This window comes from Mesocricetus auratus, unplaced genomic scaffold (genome assembly GCF_017639785.1).
Source record: "Mesocricetus auratus isolate SY011 unplaced genomic scaffold, BCM_Maur_2.0 Super-Scaffold_100014, whole genome shotgun sequence".
NCBI classification, from domain to species: domain Eukaryota; kingdom Metazoa; phylum Chordata; class Mammalia; order Rodentia; family Cricetidae; genus Mesocricetus; species Mesocricetus auratus.
In genome coordinates, this window is record NW_024429197.1 from 1,981,183 (window position 1) to 2,004,149 (window position 22,967).

Genomic DNA, 22,967 nt, shown 5'->3' on the forward strand with positions numbered 1-22,967 from the left:
TGCCGGGTGCCTATGGAGGCTACAAGAGAGCATTGGCCTCCCTGGAACTGGAGTTACGGGTGATTGGGAGCTGCCATGTGCATACTAGAAACTGAACTCAAGTTATCTACAAGAGCAGCCAGTGCTCATAAGTGAATGCCAAGTCATCTCTCCACCCCCCTTTAAAAAATTGGAGCCAGTGTCTTGCTGTGTAGTAAGGCAGTCAGATCCTCTGTGAGTTCAAGGCCTGCCTTGTCTACATAGTGAGTTCCCAGGCCAGCTGGGGCTACACAGTTTTTTGGTTTGTTTGTTTTGTTTTTAATTACCATATTTTGATGGGAGATGTCCTTCTGTATATATGTTTCTCTTATTGGTTGATGATTAAAACACTGTTTGGCCAATAGAGACAGGAAGATAGGTAGGACTAGGTGACCGAGGAGAATTCTGGGAAAGGTAGCCATATAGCTGACAAAGGAGTAACAGGTCCGGGCATTCTCTGGTAAGCCAAGACCATGTGAAAATACATAGATTAATAGAAATGGGTTAATAATTAAGACAGAACTAGCCATTAAGAAGCCTTAGCCTCCAGCCAATAGTTTTATAATTAATAATCATCCATGTGCTTATTTGGGGCTGAAGGGTGGTGAGACCTGTCAGGACAAGAAACTCCAGTTACAATGTTTAATTCTGTAGCTGTCTCTATGTGGATATGTGCACAGGAGCATTAATTAATGTTTACTGAGGCCAGAGGTGTCAAGATACCCTAGGAGCTGGAGTTACAGGCAGTTAGGAGCTGCCAGAAATGGATGCTGGGAATTGAACTCAAATCCTCCGTGAGAGGAGCAAGTGCTTGCTCTTAACCTATTTCTCCAGCCAGAGACTTGTTTTTTTAAAAAAGAAATACTTTAATAATTTCAAGTGGATTTTTAAACGTGTAATTCTTCCCTCCTTCCCTTCTTTTCTCCTTCCTTCCAAGTTTTATCAGTGTTCATAGTACTGGCTCTCTTATGGAATACCCAGGTTCAATTTTTTCCACTCAGCTGGTGGCTCACAACCTTCTGTAACTTTAGTTTCAGAGGATCCAGAGCCCTCCTCTGGCCTCTTCAAGCACTGCACATGTGTGGTACAAAGCCATACATACAGACAAAACACCCATAACACATAAAATAAAAACTAGTAAATTAGAGAGTGGTGGTCCTATGTACCCCACTCTTGTCTTCCAGTGTTGTATGTAGCCAAAAGCGAACCTGAACTTCTAATAGTGCCTGCCCTCTGTGGTACTGGGAATTCTTAGTCATTAAAGGACAAACCCAGGGATTCATACACACTAGGCTAGGCTCATGCTTTTTAGCAACTGAACTTCACCTATCCCTACTTTTGTTGTTGTTTTTGTTTGGTGTTTTTGAGACAGGGTCCTTTATTTATACCCGCCTAGCCTTGAATTCATAGAGATCCTCCTGCCTCTCCTCCAAAGTTCTGTGATAAAAGGCATGTGAAACTGTGCCTGGCTTGTTTCTGTATTCTGTAAGACAGAATCTCATTATGTAGCCCTGGCTGACCTAGAACTAGCTATGCAGACTAAGCTGATGTTAAATTTGTGAGCTCTCTTCTGCCTTTGTCTTGAGTGCTCTGATCATAGGTGTCAACACCCAGCTCAAAACTGAACAGCAGTGAAAAAGTTTGAACTTTGAAGAGTAAAGAGTGTATGATAATAACTCTGTGTGTGGGTGTGTGGGTGTGTTCGTGTTCGTTAGTTCGTTCTCATTCCGTTTTCTGTCTCTGTATGTGTTCTGTAGCTCTGTGTGTTCTATGTCTCTGTGTGTTGACTTGTCTCTTGCTTATACTTATACTTGAAGAAAAACACCATTGTTTTTAAATGATACATTGTCCTTTATTTTGAGACAGGGGTCTCTGTGTGTCAGACTGGCCTTGAGCTAGAGCTCGCCTCCTGTTACTCTTCTGAGTGTGAGGGCTGTAGGCACGTGCACATATAATAATGATCATAGTAATGGAATTAGCATATCTTGAAAACTTGATTTCTTCTTTCTTTCTTTCTTTCTTTTTTTTTTTTTTTTTGGTTTTACGAGACAGGGTTTCTCTGTATTGTTTTGGAGGCTGTTGGTCCAGCCTGGCCTCGAACTCACAGAGGAAAACTTGATTTCTTGATTGTTCTTTTCAAGTAGTATTTTCTTGTTTTTGTTTTTGTTTTTGTTTGAGACAGGGTTTCTTTGTGCAGCCTTGGCTGTCCTGGAACCAGTTCTGTAGATCAGGCTGGCCTCAAACTCACAGAGATCCTCCTGCCTCTGCCTCCTGAGTGCTGGAATTAAAGGCTTGCATAACTGCACCTGACTCAGGTAGTGTATTAAGGGGTTTGGCTCTACTAAAGTTTTATGACAGTGTCAAAGTGTAGTCAGACCTTTTTGTCAGGACCAAGGGCTTCCCAGTAATGACACAGAAACTTATTAATTATGAAAGTTCAGCTGGTAGCTTAGGCTTGTTTCTAACTAGCTCTTATAACTTAAGTTAGCACATTTATATTAATTTACTTTCTGCCTTATCTCTGTGTTGCCCATCCTACTTTCTCTGCATCTTCTGGCAGCTCCCTTTTTTTCTTTCCAGTGTCCTCTCTGCCTTGAAAATCCTGCCTAGCTATTAGCATGTCAGCTTTTTATTAAACCAATCCAAGTGACACATCGTCACAGTGTACAAAAAGATTATTCTACAACACCAAAGGGAATTACTTCTTAGTGTTTCACTAGGTAGGCATCCTTTCCTTTGTTATGGATTTCTCTCTTTACCATGGATTTAAAATGTTAGGTTGCAGCAGAGTTGCTCTTCTCCAGGGACCTCACATGGGATGGCTTTCTTGGTATATGATCTTTATCCCTTCAGTTTACAGTGTACTCAGACAGATGATCCAACTAAAGGTACTGAGAGCATGACTTGTAGAAAGAAACAATCTATGTGGACTTGGCTTCTACTGATTTCTTATTGCCATATTGCTAAGTGATATGGATTGGCTCTTTCAGGACATCGATATTAAGAAAGTGAATGGAGTTCCTCAGTATGCCTTCCTGCAGTATTGTGATATTGCCAGTGTGTGTAAGGCTATCAAGAAGATGGACGGAGAGTACCTTGGGAACAACCGCCTCAAGGTAAGCGAAGTGCATAAATCCTTATATTTGATTTGCTTTAAGTTTTTGGGGATGTTTTAGGGTTGCAGAAAGACAGTTACTTAGTGGGAAAGGCAGGCTTCTCTGCACGCATCTTGTCATTGGAGACTGCCACTCAGAGCCAGGCAGGGTTGCCCTGCTGTAAATTTTGATTGTTTTTTAATTACATACTAAGCACTTGCATGTTGTTTTGAGATCAGTGGTAGATGACAACACACTTTGCCATGTGTGAACTCCTGGGTTCAGTGCACACACACAATTCAGCCTTTCTAGAAAAGACTAGTTTTCTAAGAATTTTGTAGTTAAATAGTAATTGTGTCTGTGGTGGTAGACTTTTCTCTTTTAATTTCAGCTGGGTTTTGGAAAGAGCATGCCTACGAACTGCGTGTGGCTAGACGGGCTTTCTTCAAACGTGTCTGACCAGTATTTAACACGGCATTTCTGCCGATACGGGCCTGTGGTGAAGGTAGGCACTTGCTCTTGACTGAGTCTCAGGGTTTCTTGTGCTCTGTCCTTCAGTCTCGCTTTCCGTTCCCTTAAGTAATTTACACCTTAAGACACTCTTAACTGGATCTGCCGAGGTGCACAGTTCTTAAAATCCCTTGCTACTCCTCCATAGGGTCCCAGATTGATTCCCAGCACTCACACCAGGTGCTTCAGCCCTGCCTGGAGCTCCAGTTGAAAAAATCGAACACATTCTTCTGGGCTGTTGGGCCAGGCTCTAGGCTCAGTTGCTAGCACTGCAAAATCATCAGCAATAAAACTATTTCCCAAATTATATAAGATTCTGGGAAGATTTGGGACTCTAGGATTTAAAAAAAAATATTTTGCTTACTGATGACATAGACCTTTTGCACAGTCTCTGGTAGTTGTCACACACTTAAAAAATGAAAGTGTCATATAAAAATAGTTATTTCTTTATACTAGTAAGCTTTCAAATTAAATACCTAGGACTGGAGAGAGGATGACTCAGTGGTTAAAAGCACTGGCTATGTGCATGCATAAATAAGACCCAGTTTCATTTAAAATGGCCACCCCTCAAGCTTCCATTTTCAAACAGCACTGTGGTGCTGTGACAACTGTTCCATAGATGGACTTAGCCAAAAAAATTAAAACAATAGACTAGGTTGCTAGAGGTTTTTATAATTTTCTCACATGAAAATTAGTTCAGGGCCAGCAAGATGGCTCGGGAGGCAAATAGTTTGCCATACAATCTGGTAAATGAGTTTGATTCCCAAAACCTACATAAAGGTGGAATGAGAGAACAAACTCCACAGAGTTGTCCTCTGATGTCTGCATGTGCTCTGTGGCACCCCTGCTCACATACATACAACATACGTGCAGACACACACACCGAGAGTAGGGGAAATTACTGTAGAGCTAGAGAGTGATCTGAGTGTGTAAAGACCTGAGTTCAAATCCCTAGAATCCACATAAAAGCCAGAAGCAGCATCGAGGTCTGTGATCTCGGCACTTCCATGTGGAGATGGGAGGTGCAGACAGGAAGGCCGAGAAGTTTATAGGGCATTAAGTCTGGAACTTGTGGCAGAACAACAGTCTGTCTCAAACAAGTTGGAAGGCAAAGGCTGGCACCTGAATCTGTCCTTTGAACTTCACACAAATGCCTAGACTATAGACTATAGCTGGGTGTGGTGGCTCATGCCTATAATCTCAGATTAGGTAGGCTTAGGCAGGAGGGTGCTACATCATGAGACTCTGTCTGAAATAATAACAGATGGGAAGTAGAGGAAGAAAGGAATTGACATTCACACCTAACTGATTAAGTTTTACTCATTGTTTTGTTGCTAGGGATTGAACATTGGGTTGTGTGTCCTAGACAAGTTCTCTGTCACTGAGTTGTGTCCCTAGATCTGATTTGTGTTTAATTATGAATTTAATGTGTTCGTTCAGCAAAATTTTCATTTGACCAATATTTTAAATAGCACACCCACAAACACAGGAAAAGGATCTTTGGTCCAATTCCATCCTCTTATTATTTTGAGCATCAGATAAAAGAATGGTCTCTGTATAGTAAAGTCAATATGAAAAACAGTTGTCCTTGCAACACCTGACATTTGTTTACTAAGACAATGGCATGATTTAATGGTCTCTGCACATTGAACTCAGTGTGTTCACTAAGACAAACCTTTTCTGGGAAAGCCAAGTTTTTCTGGAGTAATCTAAATACAGGACTTTTTCTTAGGAACATCCTTGTGACTTAGGATTTTTGGGGACTGACAAACAGTAGATAAAGCTCTTAATTGGTGGTTGTTCTGTTTTTTGCAGGTGGTGTTTGACCGCTTAAAAGGCATGGCTCTGGTTCTCTACAATGAGATTGAGTATGCGCAAGCAGCCGTCAAGGAGACCAAGGGCAGGAAAATTGGTGGGAATAAAATTAAGGTGTGCTCAGTTACTGTAACAAAAGGCAAAGACTGTGTGTGTCGTATGCCCTAATCCCAGACAGGTCCTCATAGTATGATGTGCCTCAAAAACAAAAGCCAAACCGAATAAAAAACCAGAGGCTAACAAAATAAAAATAACAAAAGTGTATTCAGATGTCTGCCCATAGGTGCATATATAGGTTGCCAGCACAGAGAGTGGTTTACCAAACATGGTTTTATTTCTCCTCAATTTTTAGGGGAAATAATAGAATTTTCATGCTTGCTATTGGTGCACATAAGTCTTTTATGCCCTTAGCCATAGATCTTCTCTAACAGTCCTTTCAAAGCACTTCTTTCCCTGGATGCCTTACCTGTATTCTTGGTACAGGGCCCCCTTTCCCATTACAGCAAGTGTTTGTGCGCCAGTGGCACATTCAGTCAGTCAGCTTCCAAAAGTAAGCTACCCTTGGCTGTAAGGGATGTGTGTGTGTGTGTGTTCGTGTGTGTGTGTGTGTGTGTGTGTGTGTGTGTGTGTGTGTGTGTGTGTGTGTGTGTTCATTCGTTTATTCCTGGTATTGCTTGTTTAAAAACTTGCTATTCATGGTTGTTTGGCATAATTGTTAACTTAGGAACTGATGGCTAGATTACGATAAAATAACAGCATTTTGGAAGTAGGACATGAAGCTAGGCAGTCAGTAAATAGAGCTGTGTTGTCCTTGCGTCCTGGCATACTGGTTCTTCTTACAAATTTATGTGCACCATAGATTGCCCAACTGTTGGTTGCCCATTTAAATTGACCCAAGCATTTGCCAACCCAGAATTCTGGTAGGAATCCGTTAGCATTTTATTTTTCTCCTTTTTTGTTGTGGGTGTATAAGTATGGTCTCACTGTGTAGCCCAGGTGACCTCATGCCCATGATTTTGACCATCCTGGTCAACCTCCTCACTTTGGGAATTGTACTATGCCCAGTCCTTTCACTCCTGGATTGGGTCCTGGGACCTTAAATTGTATCTGTCAGTTTGTGTAGAATTTGGGAGTTTTATATTTAAAAAGAAAACAAAGCAAAGCACATTTCTCTAAAACTTTCCAAGATTGGCCGTTTTGTGGCACACACTTTTTCTTTATTTATTATTTTCCAAACGTTTATTTACTCTTTTCTCATTAATATATCCTATCCAAAGCTTCCACTCCTCCCAGTTACCCCTTCTCCCCCTGACCCACCCCTGCTTTTTGTCTCCCCCCAGAAAAGAACAGGCCTCCCAGGGACATCAACAACAAGATACAGTAAGACCAGGCACAAACTGTCACATCCACGCTGGGGAAGGCAACCCTGTAGGAAGATAAGGGTCCCAAGCGCAGTCAAAAGAGTCAGAGACACCCACTCCCACTGTCAGGAGTCCCCCTAAAACACCACCCAACAACCGTGACATATGCAGAGGATCTAGTGTAGACCAGCGCAGGCTCCACAACTGCCCCTTCAGTCTCTATGAGCTCCCATGAGCCCTTAGTTGATTCCACAGGCCGTGTTCTCCCAGTGTCTTCCATCCCTCTGGCTCCCACATTTCCTTCTCCACCCTCTGCCAAAGGGTTCCCCGAGTTTGGGGTGGGGCACCTGAAAGAGACCTCCTACCTGGGCTCGCTCCCTCTGTCTAATGCTTGGCTGTGGGTCTCTGCATTCACTCTCAGCAGCTGACAGAGGAAGTCTTTCTGATGACAGCTGGAACTAGGCACCAAACCCGAGTAGAGCAGAACTTTATTTGGAATCATTTCATAGTGTGTGTGTGTGTGTGTGTGTGTGTGTGTGTGTGTGTGTGTGTGTGTGCGCGCGCGCGCATGCAGTGCCAGCCATGGGCTCCCTCTTGTGGCGTGGGCCTCAAACAAGACCAGTCCATTGGTCATTCATAAAGTTTCACACCCTGGATCCTGTCTCTAAGAGACTGAGAGGCAAGTTGAGTTCACAGACAGCCAGGTCTACACAGAGAAACCCTGACTTGACAAACAACCAAACCAAAAAAAAATTGAAATCTGAAACTTCTTTCTTTATGTTGTTTATGTTTGTATTAGATATGCATTATATAATAATGGCTTTTATTAATAATTATTTTATTTAAGGTGGACTTTGCAAATCGCGAAAGCCAGTTGGCATTTTATCATTGCATGGAGAAATCAGGTCAAGATATCAGAGACTTCTATGAAATGTTAACAGAAAGAAGGTAGGTGGTTCATTCAGTTTTGTGCTGGACCATCAGTTTTGGAAATGGTCACCAGACCATGTGCATAGAAGGTCAACATTCTACTTCTGAACACCCCTCCCCCCAAGCCTGCGGTGTGTGCAGCAGACCTGTCAGTATAGCTTAAGTTCTAATTTTTAATTTTTTTTCTCTTTTTCACTTCTACTTAGTTCTCTCCAAACACATTTTTGACCTGTCACATAGAGCAGGTTTATTTTTACGAATCTAGTTTGTTTTTTTTTTAAATGTAGTTGAAGATCGTGTGGGAATACTCCTCTCAGTCCTCACTGAGTGCTCTTAAATTGGAAAGGATTGTGAAGTGTTTATTTGACTCTTAATGTATGTCAGAGCCGGGTGGTGGCAGCGCATGTCTTTAATCCCAGCACTCGGGAGGCAGATGCAGGCTGATCTCTGGGAGTTTGAGGCTAGCCTGGTCTACATATCGAGTTCCAGGACAGGCTCAAAAGCTACATAGAGAAACCCTGAGGGGGGAAGGGAGACAGAGTGTGTCAGAGAGTCAGATCAGACATAAATATATATGACTTTGGTAGTGCAGAAGGTACGCCAGTTTTTTAGTCACAGTAATGTAGTGTTTTTTTTCCTTCTGTTAATTAGATAACTTATTAAAATACCCTCCACATAATCACCAGGCTCTTCAATAGCTGATTGTGTTGGAAAGCGGAAACTATTGTTTATACTAAAGCAAGCCTTTTGCCAGACATTGCTCTATGGTGGTCTCCTCAAGTGTGGCCACCTGTTCTCCCCCATACATATCAAAAGGCTTCAGGCAGTTAGAGTCAAGGACCACCGGGGGTGGGGGTGGGGGTGGGGGCGGGGTGGGGTGGGGGTGGGGTAGGGGTAGGGGTGGGCTGCCAGAGCCCATTGAAGTCTCCCTTCACTGCCTCTGGTCCCAGTTTGTTGTGTTGGAATCACATAGTATCTCTTTGAGGCACTTACTAGCTCAGTACCCTGCTACCCTGAATTCTTGAGCTCTTAAATGAAAACTGACCCCCCATTGTCAAACTTCTAAAAGCCAAGGTTTTGATAGTTTCTCATGATTAGATCAGAATTCAAATTACAAAACACGGAAAATGTATAATTCTTCAGCTAGTGAGTCTGTGGCCAGTGTGAGGGGCTGTTCTGTCACGGTCCCCGTCCCCACCTGTCAGAAAAGTACTCATGAGATCGTGTGTGTGTGTGTACAAGTATTCCACTTTGGACAGAATATCCTCAGTCCTAGTTCCCGGAGTAGCAGTTTGAAGTCATTGGCTAGGTTTTACTGTTTTTCTGAGAGAGAGCCTGGGCTTGTTTTATTATAGCTGACCTTGGACTTGATGAGTGCAGAATTACGGGTGAATGCCACTACACCTGACTTAGGTGGTGCAGGGGGTCTACCTCGGCTTTCACTTGCCAGGCAAGCACTGTGCCAACTGAGCTCCTTTCCAAGGTGACTGTCAATACATTAATTCTAAAAAATTCTACGAGAGGGTGTGTGTTGGGGTCTTCATTCACTGCACTTGAGGCATGGACAGTTCTGTTACATTCTTCTCTGTGTACATTAAATATTTAAGAAAAATTTTTATCATCTTGTGAGGATTAGATGATGTGGTGTAGGAGTTGATTTTTGTGTATTACTTAAGATTCACTAATTTTAATGATGATCTGCTTCTGACTTTGTTCTTAGTTCATTTCCATGGTTTTTTATCCTCTGTCTAATGGCATTTATATCCTCATGCAGCAGAGAGGGGCGTTTCAGACGTCGCTCTTGTGTAATACATTCCTCAACATCAAGTTCAAGGATGTTTCCTTTGCTATAACCTGAGGGGAAATAATCCCTCTGATTAGGTGATGTCTGGTGGGAAAGGCACTTGGCTGTTGTGATTCATCTCAAGGTTAGAAACACCTTGATTTCTATAGAAGTCGTGCATGTACAAGTCCTCCACTGTGGGGTGCAGGCCCTCCCTTTTCATGGCTGAAGGTTGGGCAACTTCTGGTGACTTGTTTCTCTGCTGCTGGGCACTGAACTCGAGATGAATTCCAACCCTCAGTGAGGTAACTTATTTTACTGCATTGCTTATGCTGGGGGAAGACCCAGGGTTCCTACCTGTCAGTAAAGGATGAATTTACATGGTCAAACAGGTTATTCTATCTATGTTTGGTAGCTTGAACAGAAATTTCTCCAAACCTTGTTTGACATGCGAGGCATCATCTTTTCAGTGGGATGACTTCCTCCACTCTGTGAACAAGTCAAGCAGCTTTGATTCTTCTATAAGGGATGCAACCACTATGCTGACTGTATCCCAGTATTCTGTTGTTCTGTTCCCTGCTGAAATTAGTGAGCTTCATGGACCAAGTAAAATAAGCTGTTGAGATAGGTATGTGTGTGTGCTCGCGAATGCACACCAGAGGTTAACTACAGGTGTCATTCCTAAAGAGCTGTCCATCTTGCTTTTTTTTTAAAACAAGGACTCACTGTTGTCTGGGGCTCCACACTTGCTCCTCATGACTCTGTAATGAGAAGCCTTTTTCTTTGAGAGAAACTTTCCCGCCCGCCTGGTTCTAGAGCCATACCAGTCCCAAATAAACACACAGGAGGCTATATTAATTATGAAGCTGTTGGCCTTGCTTGTCTCTTACTGGCTAGCTCTGCTTTAAGTAATTACCCCATAATTGTTAATCTAAGTACGTCTCTTATTGGAGAATAGTTCCGGGCTCCTACCCCATGGTGTTACATGTTGACTCTCTGTTTAACTTCAGATAGGGTTCCAATCCCTAAGAATTGAACATTAACCTCTTTTAAAGCCCAATTGGGGGGCCAGGACTGCTGATTAATAATAGTGACGTCACTTCAGGTGTCCAATAAGCCATTAATCACCCTATTATTTACCTTAACTGATAGCTTGGGTCTATGATATTGTATAGAAGTTTGCCAAAATATATGTTTTGTATCTCCTCCTGATATAATTGATTCATCCTCTTGAGCTAATGTATTATCCAGTGCCGTATTATTTACAATGGGCAGTGGATCTTCTAATTGTCCTGGGAGAGGCTGAACTCCACTGTCACTGGGAATGACCGGATAATCTTTCTTTTTGGGGCTTGATTGAGCCCCTGAACCCCGTTTCCCGGCTTTAAAGATCTACCTTGTCTGTCTATTGTGGACCAGCATTCATCAGTCCAATGGCGCCCCTTCCCAAACCTCCTGCAGAGACCAGGAGGCTGAGGCCTTCTGTTTGATGCATTCCTGGTAAAAGCATTATTTCTAGGAATGCGTTGTCTACAGTTCCTACTAAGATGTCCTATTCTACCACAGTTAAAGCATGTTGCATCTTTATGCCTATTAAAATTCTTGGAGATTGCCTTCCCTACCCAGGCCTCTATATCATCACAGGTAGGGTATTTGGCATCCTGGTGCCTCCTCAAGCCTGTAGAAATAGCTTCACCTACCCAAGCTCCTGTATCCTGACTTTTACATTCCAGGTTCGCTGTATGTAGGACCCATTCCTCCAATGGCGCTGATCTTATTTTTAATGGCCAAATTACCTGCCTGCATTGAGGATTCGCGTTCTCATATGCCAAAGATTCTATAAGGAGGCGCCTGGATTCTGGATTCGCTACCTGTACTTCTACTGCTCTGGATAATCTCTCTAAAAATTCAGTGAACCTTTCCCTTTGGGCCCTGTAATACCTTGGTATAGGGTTGCATTATCTCTCCTGTTTCACAAACCTTATCCAAGGCATTTAAAGCAGCTGTATGGCACAAAGACAACATGTGCTCGTCATATGCAGATTGAACCTGTGTGTCAGCGTAAGGACCCTCCCCAAGAATCTTGTCTTGGGGTACCTCATAACCGTTCTTTAATTCCTGAATCTCTATAGCTTTTGCTTCTTGCCTCCATAAAGCTCTCCATTGAATTTGACAAGAATTGTCGAGCACTGCAGAGGCTAATTGGGCCCAGTCTTTTGGGGTTACTTTATTTACAGTAGCCCATGAGGTTAGGAGCTCTCTGACAAAGGGAGAATGAAGACCATACAAAACAATGGCCTCCTTAATATTCTTTAGATCCTTCATCTGTATATGACTCCATATTCCCAGTGCTGGGATTCTAAGCATGCTACCCCAGCTAGATGGGTGCTGGGAATTCAGCTGAGGTCCCGGGCTTGCAGGCACTTGACAAAGCACTTTACCACCTGTGCTTTCAGATGTAATTTTAGTTTTCTGTTCTGTTGTGTTAGGCAAAGAATCAAACATAGCATTGTGCAAACCTTGGAGATTTTACTGCTGCACTCTACTCTAACCCCAGTTTGCTTAAAACATTTCTTAATACTGTGGAGCTTTTTGTTGTTATTTTGGTTTTCATAGTGGGGTTTGGGGAGGTGTTGTTGAGACCTTGTCTCGACATTCTTAGCTGGCCTGGAGCTCACTGATAGGCCAGGCTGGCCTTGAATGCCTATAGCTCCACCAACCTCTTAAGTGCTGATATCAAATCAGTTACCTGCCATAGTTTGATTTGGTGGCTTGGGGAGCCAGAGCCCAGAGGACCCTGTGTTCAAAACCAGCAGGAGCTACAGAGCAACTGGACCCTGCTCAGGAGCAGGCAGCAAGCGTGGCAGGGCACACAGCACCAGAATGCGTTTCTTTGTTTGTTTCTTGTCTTTAGAGACAGGGTTTCTCTGTACAGCCCTGGCTGTCCTGGAACTCTGCCTCTGCAGTGCTAAGATTAAAGATATTTGCCACCACTACTCGGCAGAATGCTCTTTTTTTGGTTTTTGAGACAGGGTTTCTCTGTGGCTTTGGAGGCTGTCCTGGAACTGGCTCTGTAGACCAGGCTGGCCTCGAACTCACAGAGATCCGCCTGCCTCTGCCTCCCGAGTGCTGGGATTAAAGGCGTGCGCCACCAACACCCGGCTGGCAGAATGCTCTTTTAACACGTGCAAGATCCTAGGTTCTCTCTGGAACCATGAAAAGCATGACTCAGACTACTGTTCAGCAAAGTAGGAAGCAGTCTAGATAGTAGTCTATTTTATTTGTATTGGATAGTATATAATATCTTCACCATCACAGAGGGAAATGCTTCCTTGCCTTGTGTATTAAAATTACTCTAATTCTGTGCCTAGTAATTTTTTTTTGAGTGCTTACTTTGTAACCCTCACTAGTCAGGAACTTCCTGTGTAGACAAGGCTGGCTTCAGATTCAGGGACCTGCCTTCTTCTGCCTCTTGAGTGCTGGGGTCACACTAAAGATGGTTGTTTTAACAACTCTGGCTGTGTTGTGATGAAAGAGCTTTGGAGGTCGTGGCTCAGAACCAGGCCTGTGTACTTGTGATGACACTTGCAGTAGTACTGACAGTTGAAGCTTATGGTAGGCAGTGTCTACCTCTGAGGTGCATCCCCTCCTGCATTTGTGAGAGAGGTCTCACTGAGTATCCCAGGATGGCTTTGAACCCACTCTGCCTTGAACCTATGGTTTTCCTGCCTCAGTCTCCAAGTAGCTGGGATCACAGGCCTGTGTCATCACACCCACCAGGACTGTTGATTCTTCACATGGTGACTTGGGCTCTGGTGGGAAATGGGCAGCCATTTATTTTTATTTGTGCTTCTGTCAGCACATTCTCATACACCGCAGCCAGACCTGGGATGCACTGTGTAGCTGATAGGCTGGCCTTAAACTCGTGACCTTCCTGCCTCCGCCTTCTGAGGTTACAGCACATGGCACTGTGCTTTGCTTTAAGATCTTTGGCAGTTGGACATTTGTCACTTGAAATTTTCTAGGAGGGTCATTGAGATGGCTCAGCAGGTATGGCACGCGCCATAAAAGTCTGCCCTTGAGTAAGGACCAAGACTTCGGAGTTGTCCTCAGAACTCTCACGTGTGTTTTGATGTGTACACATCCACACATATGATACACAGGAAATACATGAGACAGGATCTCATTATAACCTCAGCTGACCTGGAGCTTGCTCTGTAGATCAGGCTAGCCTCCAACACCTGGAGATCCGCCTGCCTTTGCCTCAAGTGCTGCGATTAAAGGTGTGTACCACTGTGCCCAGATAAACATTCTAAAGACTTACTTCTTTTACTTTGTGTGTATTTGAGTATGAAGTGTGTGTGTGGTGCCCAAGGAGGTCAGAAGAGGGCGCAGTTCCCCTGGAACTGGCATTGTGGGAGGCTGTGAGCCACCATGTGGATTTGGGGAACTAAACATGGGTCCTTTGCAAGAACAGTAAGTGAGCTTAACTTCTAAGCCATCTCTCCAGCCCTGAGATTTAAACATTTGAAAATTTTCTTTTTAAAAAAATTGATACAATTAGGTATGTCTCCTGGACACAGTGTGATAATCTAACTAGTACATGCACATGGTATAGCACAGTGGAATTGGGGTAAGTGGCAGTGGGTCTCCTTAAATATTTCTTTTGTTTAAGACTACTGAGTTTCTTTTATAACTCTTTTTTTGGGGGGGGGGTTTGAGACAGGGTTTCTCTGTGGCTTTGGAGGATGTCCTGGAACTAGCTCTTGTAGACCAGGCTGGTCTTGAACTCACAGAGATCCACCTGCCTCTGCCTCCTGAGTGCTGGGATTAAAGGCGTGCACCACCACTGCCCAGCTTTTTTATAACTCTTAAGTGCTGGGTATGCATGGTTGTACTCGACTTTAATCCCAACACTCCAGAGGCAGAAGCAGGAGATCTCTGTGAGTCGGAAGCCAACCTGATCTACATAGTGAGGTCTACACCAGGGCTCCAGATAAAACCTGGCATTTTACATTGAAATTTTATTTAGGCCCCCAGCTTTTAATTCTCAGAGCTGTTTGGTTTAGGACATGCTAAACACCTGCAGTTGAACAAGTGAAATGTAAAGCTAAGGGTTCCAGAGATCCTGTGTAACGAGTTTCACTGTGTGCCCCAGGCTGGCCTTGAATTTGTGCAGTTGAGGCCAGGTCTCATAAGCTGTCCTACCTCTGCCCTTTGAGTGCTGGGATTATGGTGGCGGGACTGCAGATGTTGAGAAGACAGAGTCGCTAACACAATCTTTCTGATGTTTGGCAGAGAGGAACGAAGAGGATCTTATGACTACAGCCAGGATCGGGCATACTATGAAAGTGTCCGGACTCCAGGCACCTACCCTGAGGACTCCAGGAGGGACTATCCAACTCGAGGGAGAGACTTCTACTCCGAATGGGAAACTTATCAAGGGGAGTATTATGAGTCCCGATACTATGACGACCCTCGAGAATACAGAGAATATAGGAGTGATCCTTATGAACAAGATATTCGGGAATACAGCTATAGGCAGAGAGAACGGGAGCGAGAACGGGAGAGATTTGAGTCTGACCGGGACCGGGACCATGAGAGGAGGCCCATCGAGCGAAGTCAGAGTCCCGTGCACTTGCGGCGTCCACAGAGTCCCGGAGTGTCTCCTGCACATTCAGAGAGATTGCCAAGTGACTCTGAGAGGAGGCTCTACCGACGGTCCTCGGAGCGAAGTGGCAGCTGCAGTTCAGTGTCGCCCCCACGGTACGATAAGATGGAGAAGGCGCGGTTGGAGCGCTACACAAAGAGTGAGAAGACAGACAAAGAACGGGCTTTTGACCCGGAGAGAATGGAGAGGGAGAGACGAGTGATCCGGAAGGAAAAAGTAGAAAAAGACAAACCTGACAGGCAGAGACGGAAAGGAAAAGGCCATTCCCCTAGCTCTCAGTCTTCCGAAACAGAGCAAGAAAACGACGGAGAACCGAGCCCTGAGAAAACCCGGAGTTGTACCAAACTGAGCAGAGAGAAAGAAGGGCCTGCCAAGAACCGCCTGGAGCTCATGCCTTGTGTGGTTTTGACTCGAGTGAAAGAAAAGGAGGGGAAAGTTATTGACCACCCTCTGACAGAAAAGGTCAAAACCAGGTTTGACCACGACACTGGGAAGCCTTCAGCCCTGGGTCAGAAGCCCCAGGCCTCTCAGATAGAGGCTGCCAAGTCTGACTTGTCTGCAGTGGAGTCTGCAAGAGGAAAAGCGCCGAGGGAAAAGACCCTTTCAAGCCACGCAGAGGTGGTGGATAAGGAGGGCAGGCCTAAACTCAGGAAGCACCTCAAGCCGGAGCAACCACCCGAGGGCCTGAGCGCTCTGGACCTGGAGAAGCTGGAGGCGAGGAAAAGGCGCTTTGCAGACTCCAACTTGAAAGCAGAAAAGCAAAAACCAGAAGTCAAGAAAAGCAACCCTGAGACAGAGGACACACGAGTGCTTCTAAAGAAGCAACCTGACGTGTCGAGAGACGGCCCTCTGCCGAGGGGAGGGGACTCTGAAAGAAAGCCTGTGAGAAAAGAGATCCTTAAAAGGGAAGCAAAAAAAACTAAGCTGGACAGACTTAATTCGGCTCCCAGCCCCAAGGACTGCCAGGAGCCTGCTGGTGTCTCATCAGGGTCTGGCTCACGGCCCAGCTCAGATGTACACACAAGCCTGGGAGATCCAACACACGGGTCTGTGGAAAGTCAAGAAGCCCAGCCCAAAAAAGCCATTCCCTCAAAACCTCAGCTCAAACAACTGCAGCTCCTAGACAGTCAAGGGCCAGAGAAAGAGGAAGTCAGGAAAAACTACTGCCGTCTTCGTGATGAGCCATTGGAGCATAAAGCAGGCCAGGAGAAGCCACACACAGTAAACGCTGAAGAGAAACTTGGCATTGACATTGATCACACGCAGAGTTACCGCAAACAGATGGAGCAGAGTCGCAGGAAACAGCAGATGGAGATGGAAATCGCCAAGTCTGAGAAGTTCGGCAGCCCTAAAAAAGATGTAGATGAATATGAGAGACGGAGCCTTGTCCATGAGGTGGGCAAACCCCCTCAGGATGTCACCGACGACTCGCCCCCCAGCAAAAAGAAGAGGATGGATCATGTTGACTTTGACATTTGTACCAAAAGAGAGAGGAATTACAGAAGCTCACGCCAGGTCAGTGAGGACTCTGAAAGGACCAGCTGTTCACCTGGTGTCCGCCATGGCTCCTTTCACGACGACGACACCCTGAGCTCCCCTAGGCTGATGCCAGTGAAAGGGTCTCCCAAAGTGGATGTGGCAGTGAGGGAAGACCCCTTAAAGTGTAACCCTTATGAGTCTAGCAAGAGAGAGCAGGTGGCAGACATGGCCAAGATAAAGCTGTCGGTCTTGAATTCTGAAGATGAACCAAATCGTTGGGACCCCCAGATGAAACAGGACCCCAGCAGGTTCGACGTGAGTTTTCCAAACAGCGTAATTAAGAGAGACAGTTTACGGAAGAGGTCTATACGTGATCTGGAACCTGGTGAGGTGCCCTCCGACTCTGACGAGGACGCTGAGCACAAATCCCAGTCACCCAGGGCCTCCACCTTCTACGACAGTCCTCGACTGTCTTTTTTATTGAGGGACAGAGACGACAAACTACGTGAGCGGGACGAAAGACTGTCTAGTTCTTTAGAAAGAAATAAATTTTATTCTTTTGCTCTGGATAAGACAATCACACCAGACACTAAAGCTTTGCTTGAAAGAGCTAAGTCTCTCTCTTCATCCCGAGAAGAAAACTGGTCTTTTCTTGACTGGGACTCCCGGTTTGCTAATTTTCGAAACAACAAAGATAAAGAAAAGGTTGATTCTGCCCCAAGACCGATTCCATCCTGGTACATGAAAAAGAAGAAAATCAGGACTGACTCAGAGGGGAAAATGGATGATAAGAAGGATGACCACCGGGAGGAGGAGCAGGAGCGGCAGGAGCTGTTTGCCTCTCGGTTTTTGCATAGCTCCATCTTTGAGCAGGACTCCAAGAGGCTGCAGCATCTTGAGAGGAAGGGGGAGGAGTCTGACTTTCCTCCCGGGAGGCTGTACAACAGACAAGCATCTGATGGGGCCAGCAGCACGGGTGACTCGGTCCAGGAGCCAGTGGTCCTGTTCCACAGCAGATTCATGGAGCTCACACGGATGCAACAGAAGGAGAAGGAGAAGGACCAGAAGCCCAAAGAGGCTGAGAAACAGGAGGAAGCAGAGACTGTTGTCAAGACCCCGGAACCTGCCACTGACACCAAAGAGCTGGAGCTGAAAGCCCCCATTTCAGTTGGGCTTCCTGCAGTCACCCCTGTGACGCCAGAACCAGCATCATCAGCACCAGAGAAGGCTGAGAAAACAGCAGAGGCTCCTTCACTGGCAGGAGAGAAGTCTGTGGAGCCAGCCTCCGTATTGGAAGAGGCAAAGTCTGTCTCTGAGCCGGTTCCTGCCCCTGTGGAACAGCCCAAGCAGGTAGACTTACCTCCAGGAGAGGTCGCCAGTGAAAGTACCGCCATGACCCCTTTGGCTGCTCAAGAAAGCTCAGGTACTGACACCATCCCTTGTGTGGATGCCGAGCCGCTGACTCCTGGGACTGCAATTTCCAAGGTAGAAAGCAACGTAGATCCAAAACCCAGCAGTCCCCAGCCACTTTCCAAACTGACCCAGAAGTCTGAGGAAGCGGAAGAGCCGAAAGCAGAGAAGCCAGATGCAGCTCCAGGCATTGAGCCCAACGCCACTCAGAAAGCCGCAGTCATGCCTGAAGTTCAGCCCCCAGCCGCTGAGGATGTAGAGGCCAGTCCTCCAGTTGCTGCAAGAGACAAGAAGATGAACAAAAACAAACGCTCCAAGACACCGGTCCAGGCAGCTGCCGCAAGCATCGTGGAGAAGCCTGTCACCAGAAAGAGCGAGAGGATAGACCGGGAAAAGCTGAGGCGGTCCAGCTCTCCTCGAGGAGAAGCACAGAAGCTGTTAGAACTGAAGATGGAGGCTGAGAAGATTACAAGGACTGCATCTAAAAGCTCTGGGGGGGACCCCGAGCTTCCTGAGCCCAGCCTACCTCTTAGCCGAACCAGGCGCCGGAATGTCAGGAGCGTTTATGCCACCATGGGTGACCACGACAGTCGCTCTCCAGCTAAAGAGCCTGCTGAGCAGCCCAGAGTGACCAGGAAGAGACTGGAGCGGGAGCTGCAGGAGGCCGCGGTACCCCCTACCACCCCTCGGCGGGGAAGGCCTCCTAAAACACGCCGGCGTGTTGAAGAGGATGAAGAGCATGAGACAAAAGAGCCGGCGGAGACACCCAAGCCAGCTGAGGGCTGGAGGTCTCCGAGGTCGCAGAAGTCAGCAGCCGCCGGCGGGCCCCATGGGAAAAGGGGGAGAAACGATCAAAGAGCCGAGGCTGCTGCTGAGGCTGGTGCTCAGGTGAACACGAGGGAAAGTAACGCTAAGTCCAGAGGTGATAGAGAGGTGGCAAGTGATCCAAAACGTGACAGGAGAGACACCGGCACAGACAGAAACGGACCCGACCCCTTCCTGGCTGAGGCGGTGGAGAACAAGCCGCCTCCTGAGAAAAGCACCAAGTCAAAGCGAGGGCGGGCCCGCAACACCAGGTCAGCAATGGACAGAGCTGCACATCTGAAAAGCCTGGACACAGCCACCAGGGCTGCAGGGCAGGCTGTGGACAAGGACGCTGGGCTTGGAGCAGTTTCTCCTGAGAAAAATGAGAGCCCTCCAAAGGGAAGTGGCTCCTCATCTCAGCTGAAAAGCGACCCAGTTGACCCTAAGAAAGCAGCAGAGAAGGAAGATGTGTCTGCCCCCACGGTGACCCCAGAAGCCACACAGCTAGCTAAGCAGACAGAGCTGGAGCAGGCTGTGGAGAACATTGCAAAACTCACTGAGCCCTCCTCCGGCGCGGCTGACAAGGGAGCAGCCACAGGGACTTCCGAAGGCCCTGCCACGGAGGATGGCCACAAGCCTGCACACCAAGCAAACGAAAACGAACTGGCTGCAGCCATTGGCTCCATCATCAGCGACAATTCTGGAGAGCCTGAGAACTTCTCCGCTTCTGCCTCCTTCCCCACAGGATCTCAGACGCATCCGCAGGAAGGAACACAGCCAGGGCCTGCTGAGGCCACATCTGGAGTCTCACAGGCAGGTGCTGTCTCCCAGTCTCCTGGTTCACAGCTCGCTGCCTCAGACCCTGCAGCAGGTTCTGCAGACACCAAGGAAACCAGAGAAAACAGCAGTGACTCTGTACCGGAAGCCACGGGGTCTAGAGTGGAAGTTACTCCTCCCCGAAGAGACAAAGGGCGTCAAAAGACAACACGATCCCGCCGGAAAAGGAATGCACATAAGAAAGTGGCCACGGCCATAGAGCCTCGCGCCTCTGAGGCTGAGCAGGCCCACAGCGAGAGCCCTGCTGCTAATGAGGCGACGGCAGCAACCCCAGAAGCTCCCCAGGAAGAAACGCAGAGTGAAAAGCCTCAGTCCACTCCTCAGGAATGCACTTCTGACCCAAGCAAGACCCCACCTGCCCAGAGTCCGCATCAGGAAAGCGGTGCTGGAGAAAAGACTCCATGCAAGGCGCCCGCGCCCCCTGACCTCCCACCCCTTTCCCAGCCATCACTGGTGGGTGACGAGCCCCAGGCCAGGTTCAAGGTGCATTCAATCATCGAAAGTGACCCGGTGACCCCACCCAGTGACTCAAGCATACCTCCACCCACACTTCCTTTAGTGACGATAGCAAAGCTCCCACCCCCTGTCATTCCTGGCGGAGTTCCACATCAGAGTCCCCCTACGAAGGTGACAGAGTGGATCACAAGACAGGAGGAGCCTCAGACTCAGTCCACCCCATCTCCAGCTCTTCCCCCAGACACAAAGGCCTCTGACGTGGATACCAGCTCCAGTACACTGAGGAAGATCCTCATGGACCCCAAATACGTGTCTGCCACAGGTGTTACTTCCACAAGTGTCACCACAGCCATCGCAGAGCCCGTGAGTGCTGCTCCTTGTCTGCACGAGGCACCGGCCCCTCCAGGTGAACCCAAACACCTTCCCTTAGAAGAAAAGCCAGCAACTCCAGTATCAAGTGCCGCTGACACACAGCCCTCAGAGGCTCCAGTAGCTGCTGACAAAGAGAAGGTGGCTCCAGTCATTGCCCCTAAAATCACGTCTGTTATCAGCCGGATGCCTGTCAGCATTGACCTGGAGAACTCGCAGAAGATAACATTGGCAAAGCCAGCTCCTCAGACCCTGACTGGCCTGGTGAGTGCCCTGACTGGCCTGGTGAATGTCTCTCTGGTCCCAGTGAATGCCTTAAAGGGTCCTGTGAAGGGCTCAGTGGCCACACTGAAAGGGTTAGTGAGTACCCCCGCCGGGCCTGTGAATCTCCTAAAGGGGCCTGTCAATGTCCTCACTGGGCCTGTCAATGTCCTGACCACTCCAGTGAGTGCCACAGTGGGCACGGTGAACGCTGCCCCGGGCACCGTCAATGTTGCCGCGGGTGCAGTGACGGCTGCGTGTGGCGTGACTGCCACAACAGGCACAGCAGCTATCACAGCAGCCATGGCAGGGGCCGCAGTGCCTGTGCCGTCAGCGAAGGGTAAACAGAGGTCCAGTAGCAGTGACAACAGTCGCTTCCACCCTGGGTCTATGTCCGTGATCGATGAGCGGCCAGCAGACACCAGCTCTGGTGCTGGGCTGCGCGTCAATACTTCAGAAGGAGTCGTGCTTCTGAGCTACTCGGGACAGAAGACGGAAGGCCCACAGCGGATCAGTGCCAAGATCAGCCAGATCCCTCCAGCCAGTGCCATGGACATTGAGTTTCAGCAGTCGGTATCCAAGTCCCAGGTGAAGCCAGACTCTGTCACCCCATCCCAGTCTGCACCCAAGGGCCCTCAGACCCCCTCAGCTTTTGCAAACGTGGCCGCCCATTCCACCCTGGTGCTGACTGCCCAGACGTACAACGCCTCTCCAGTCATCTCCTCTGTGAAGGCGGACCGTCCATCCTTGGAAAAGCCTGAGCCCATCCACCTGTCAGTGTCCACGCCTGTCACCCAGGGTGGCACAGTGAAGGTTCTCACCCAGGGCATCAACACGCCCCCAGTGCTGGTTCACAACCAGCTTGTTCTCACCCCAAGCATAGTCACCACTAACAAGAAACTTGCTGATCCCGTCACTCTGAAAATAGAGACCAAGGTCCTTCAGCCAGCTAACCTGGGGCCCACCCTCACTCCACACCACCCTCCTGCCCTGCCCAGCAAACTGCCTACAGAAGTGAACCATGTTCCTTCGGGGCCCAGCACCCCGGGAGATCGAACAATCTCCCACTTGGCAGCCACGAAGCCAGATACACATACTCCTCGAACTAGTGGGCCTGCACCAGGTCCTTTCCCAAGGACCTGCCTTCCCAGCAGCACCGCGTCCACAGCACTGTCCACCAATGCCACTGTCATGCTGGCCGCAGGCATTCCCGTGCCCCAGTTTATCTCTAGTATACACCCGGAGCAGTCTGTCATCATGCCACCCCACAGCATCACTCAGACCGTGTCCCTTGGTCACCTTTCACAAGGGGAGGTGAGAATGAACACACCCACACTGCCCAGCATTACCTACAGCATCCGGCCAGAGACTCTGCACTCTCCTCGGGCCCCTCTGCAGCCCCAGCAGATAGAGGCAAGGGCCCCACAGCGTGTGGGCACACCCCAGCCTGCCACAGCTGGGGTTCCTGCTCTGACCACCCAGCACCCTCCCGAGGAAGAAGTTCACTATCACCTTCCTGTGGCTAGAGCTGCAGCCCCCGTGCAGTCAGAAGTGCTGGTCATGCAGTCTGAGTACAGACTGCACCCGTACACTGTGCCCCGCGACGTGAGGATCATGGTGCACCCACATGTGACTGCTGTCAGTGACCAGCCTAGGGCCACTGAGGGGGCAGTGAAGGTGCCACCAGCCAACAAGGCTCCCCAGCAGCTGGTGAAAGAAACCGTTAAGACTTCAGATGCCAAAGCAATCCCTGTCCCTGTCCCTGTCCCTGCCCCGACCCCAGCCCCTGGCCCTGTGCCTACCCCAGCCCCCACCCCTCATGGTGAAGCCCGAATCCTCACAGTCACCCCCAGCAACCAACTTCAGGGGCTGCCTCTGACCCCACCTGTGGTTGTAACCCATGGGGTGCAGATTGTGCACTCCAGCGGTGAACTGTTCCAAGAATATAGGTATGGAGACATCCGTACCTACCATGCCCCAGCTCAGCTCACACACACTCAGTTTCCTGTTGCCTCCTCCGTCAGTCTACCCTCCAGGACCAAGACTTCTGCACAGGTGAGGAAGCCAGGTCTCCTCCCTACCTTCTGGGCACACTTGGGGGCTTTGTGGGTTAGAAAGACAGGCCGGCCAGCAAGATGGCTCGGCGGGTGAAGGCATCTGCTTAAGTG

At 48.0% G+C, this 22,967-nt stretch overlaps 1 protein-coding gene across 3 annotated transcripts in view; it reads left to right on the plus strand.

The window, feature by feature from the left end:
• Spen (spen family transcriptional repressor) overlaps positions 1-22,967 on the plus strand; it is a 68,091-nt gene that overhangs the window by 41,995 nt on the left and 3,129 nt on the right. For 2 of the 3 annotated variants that reach the window (XM_005081085.4, XM_013121245.3), the window contains exons 7-11: positions 3,009-3,134; positions 3,505-3,618; positions 5,439-5,552; positions 7,647-7,747; positions 14,811-22,854. In XM_005081085.4, the coding sequence (XP_005081142.1) occupies positions 3,009-3,134; positions 3,505-3,618; positions 5,439-5,552; positions 7,647-7,747; positions 14,811-22,854 (8,499 nt within the window). The remainder of the gene's footprint in view (positions 1-3,008; positions 3,135-3,504; positions 3,619-5,438; positions 5,553-7,646; positions 7,748-14,810; positions 22,855-22,967) is intronic. The other variant, XM_040757497.1, reaches the window with a different exon arrangement.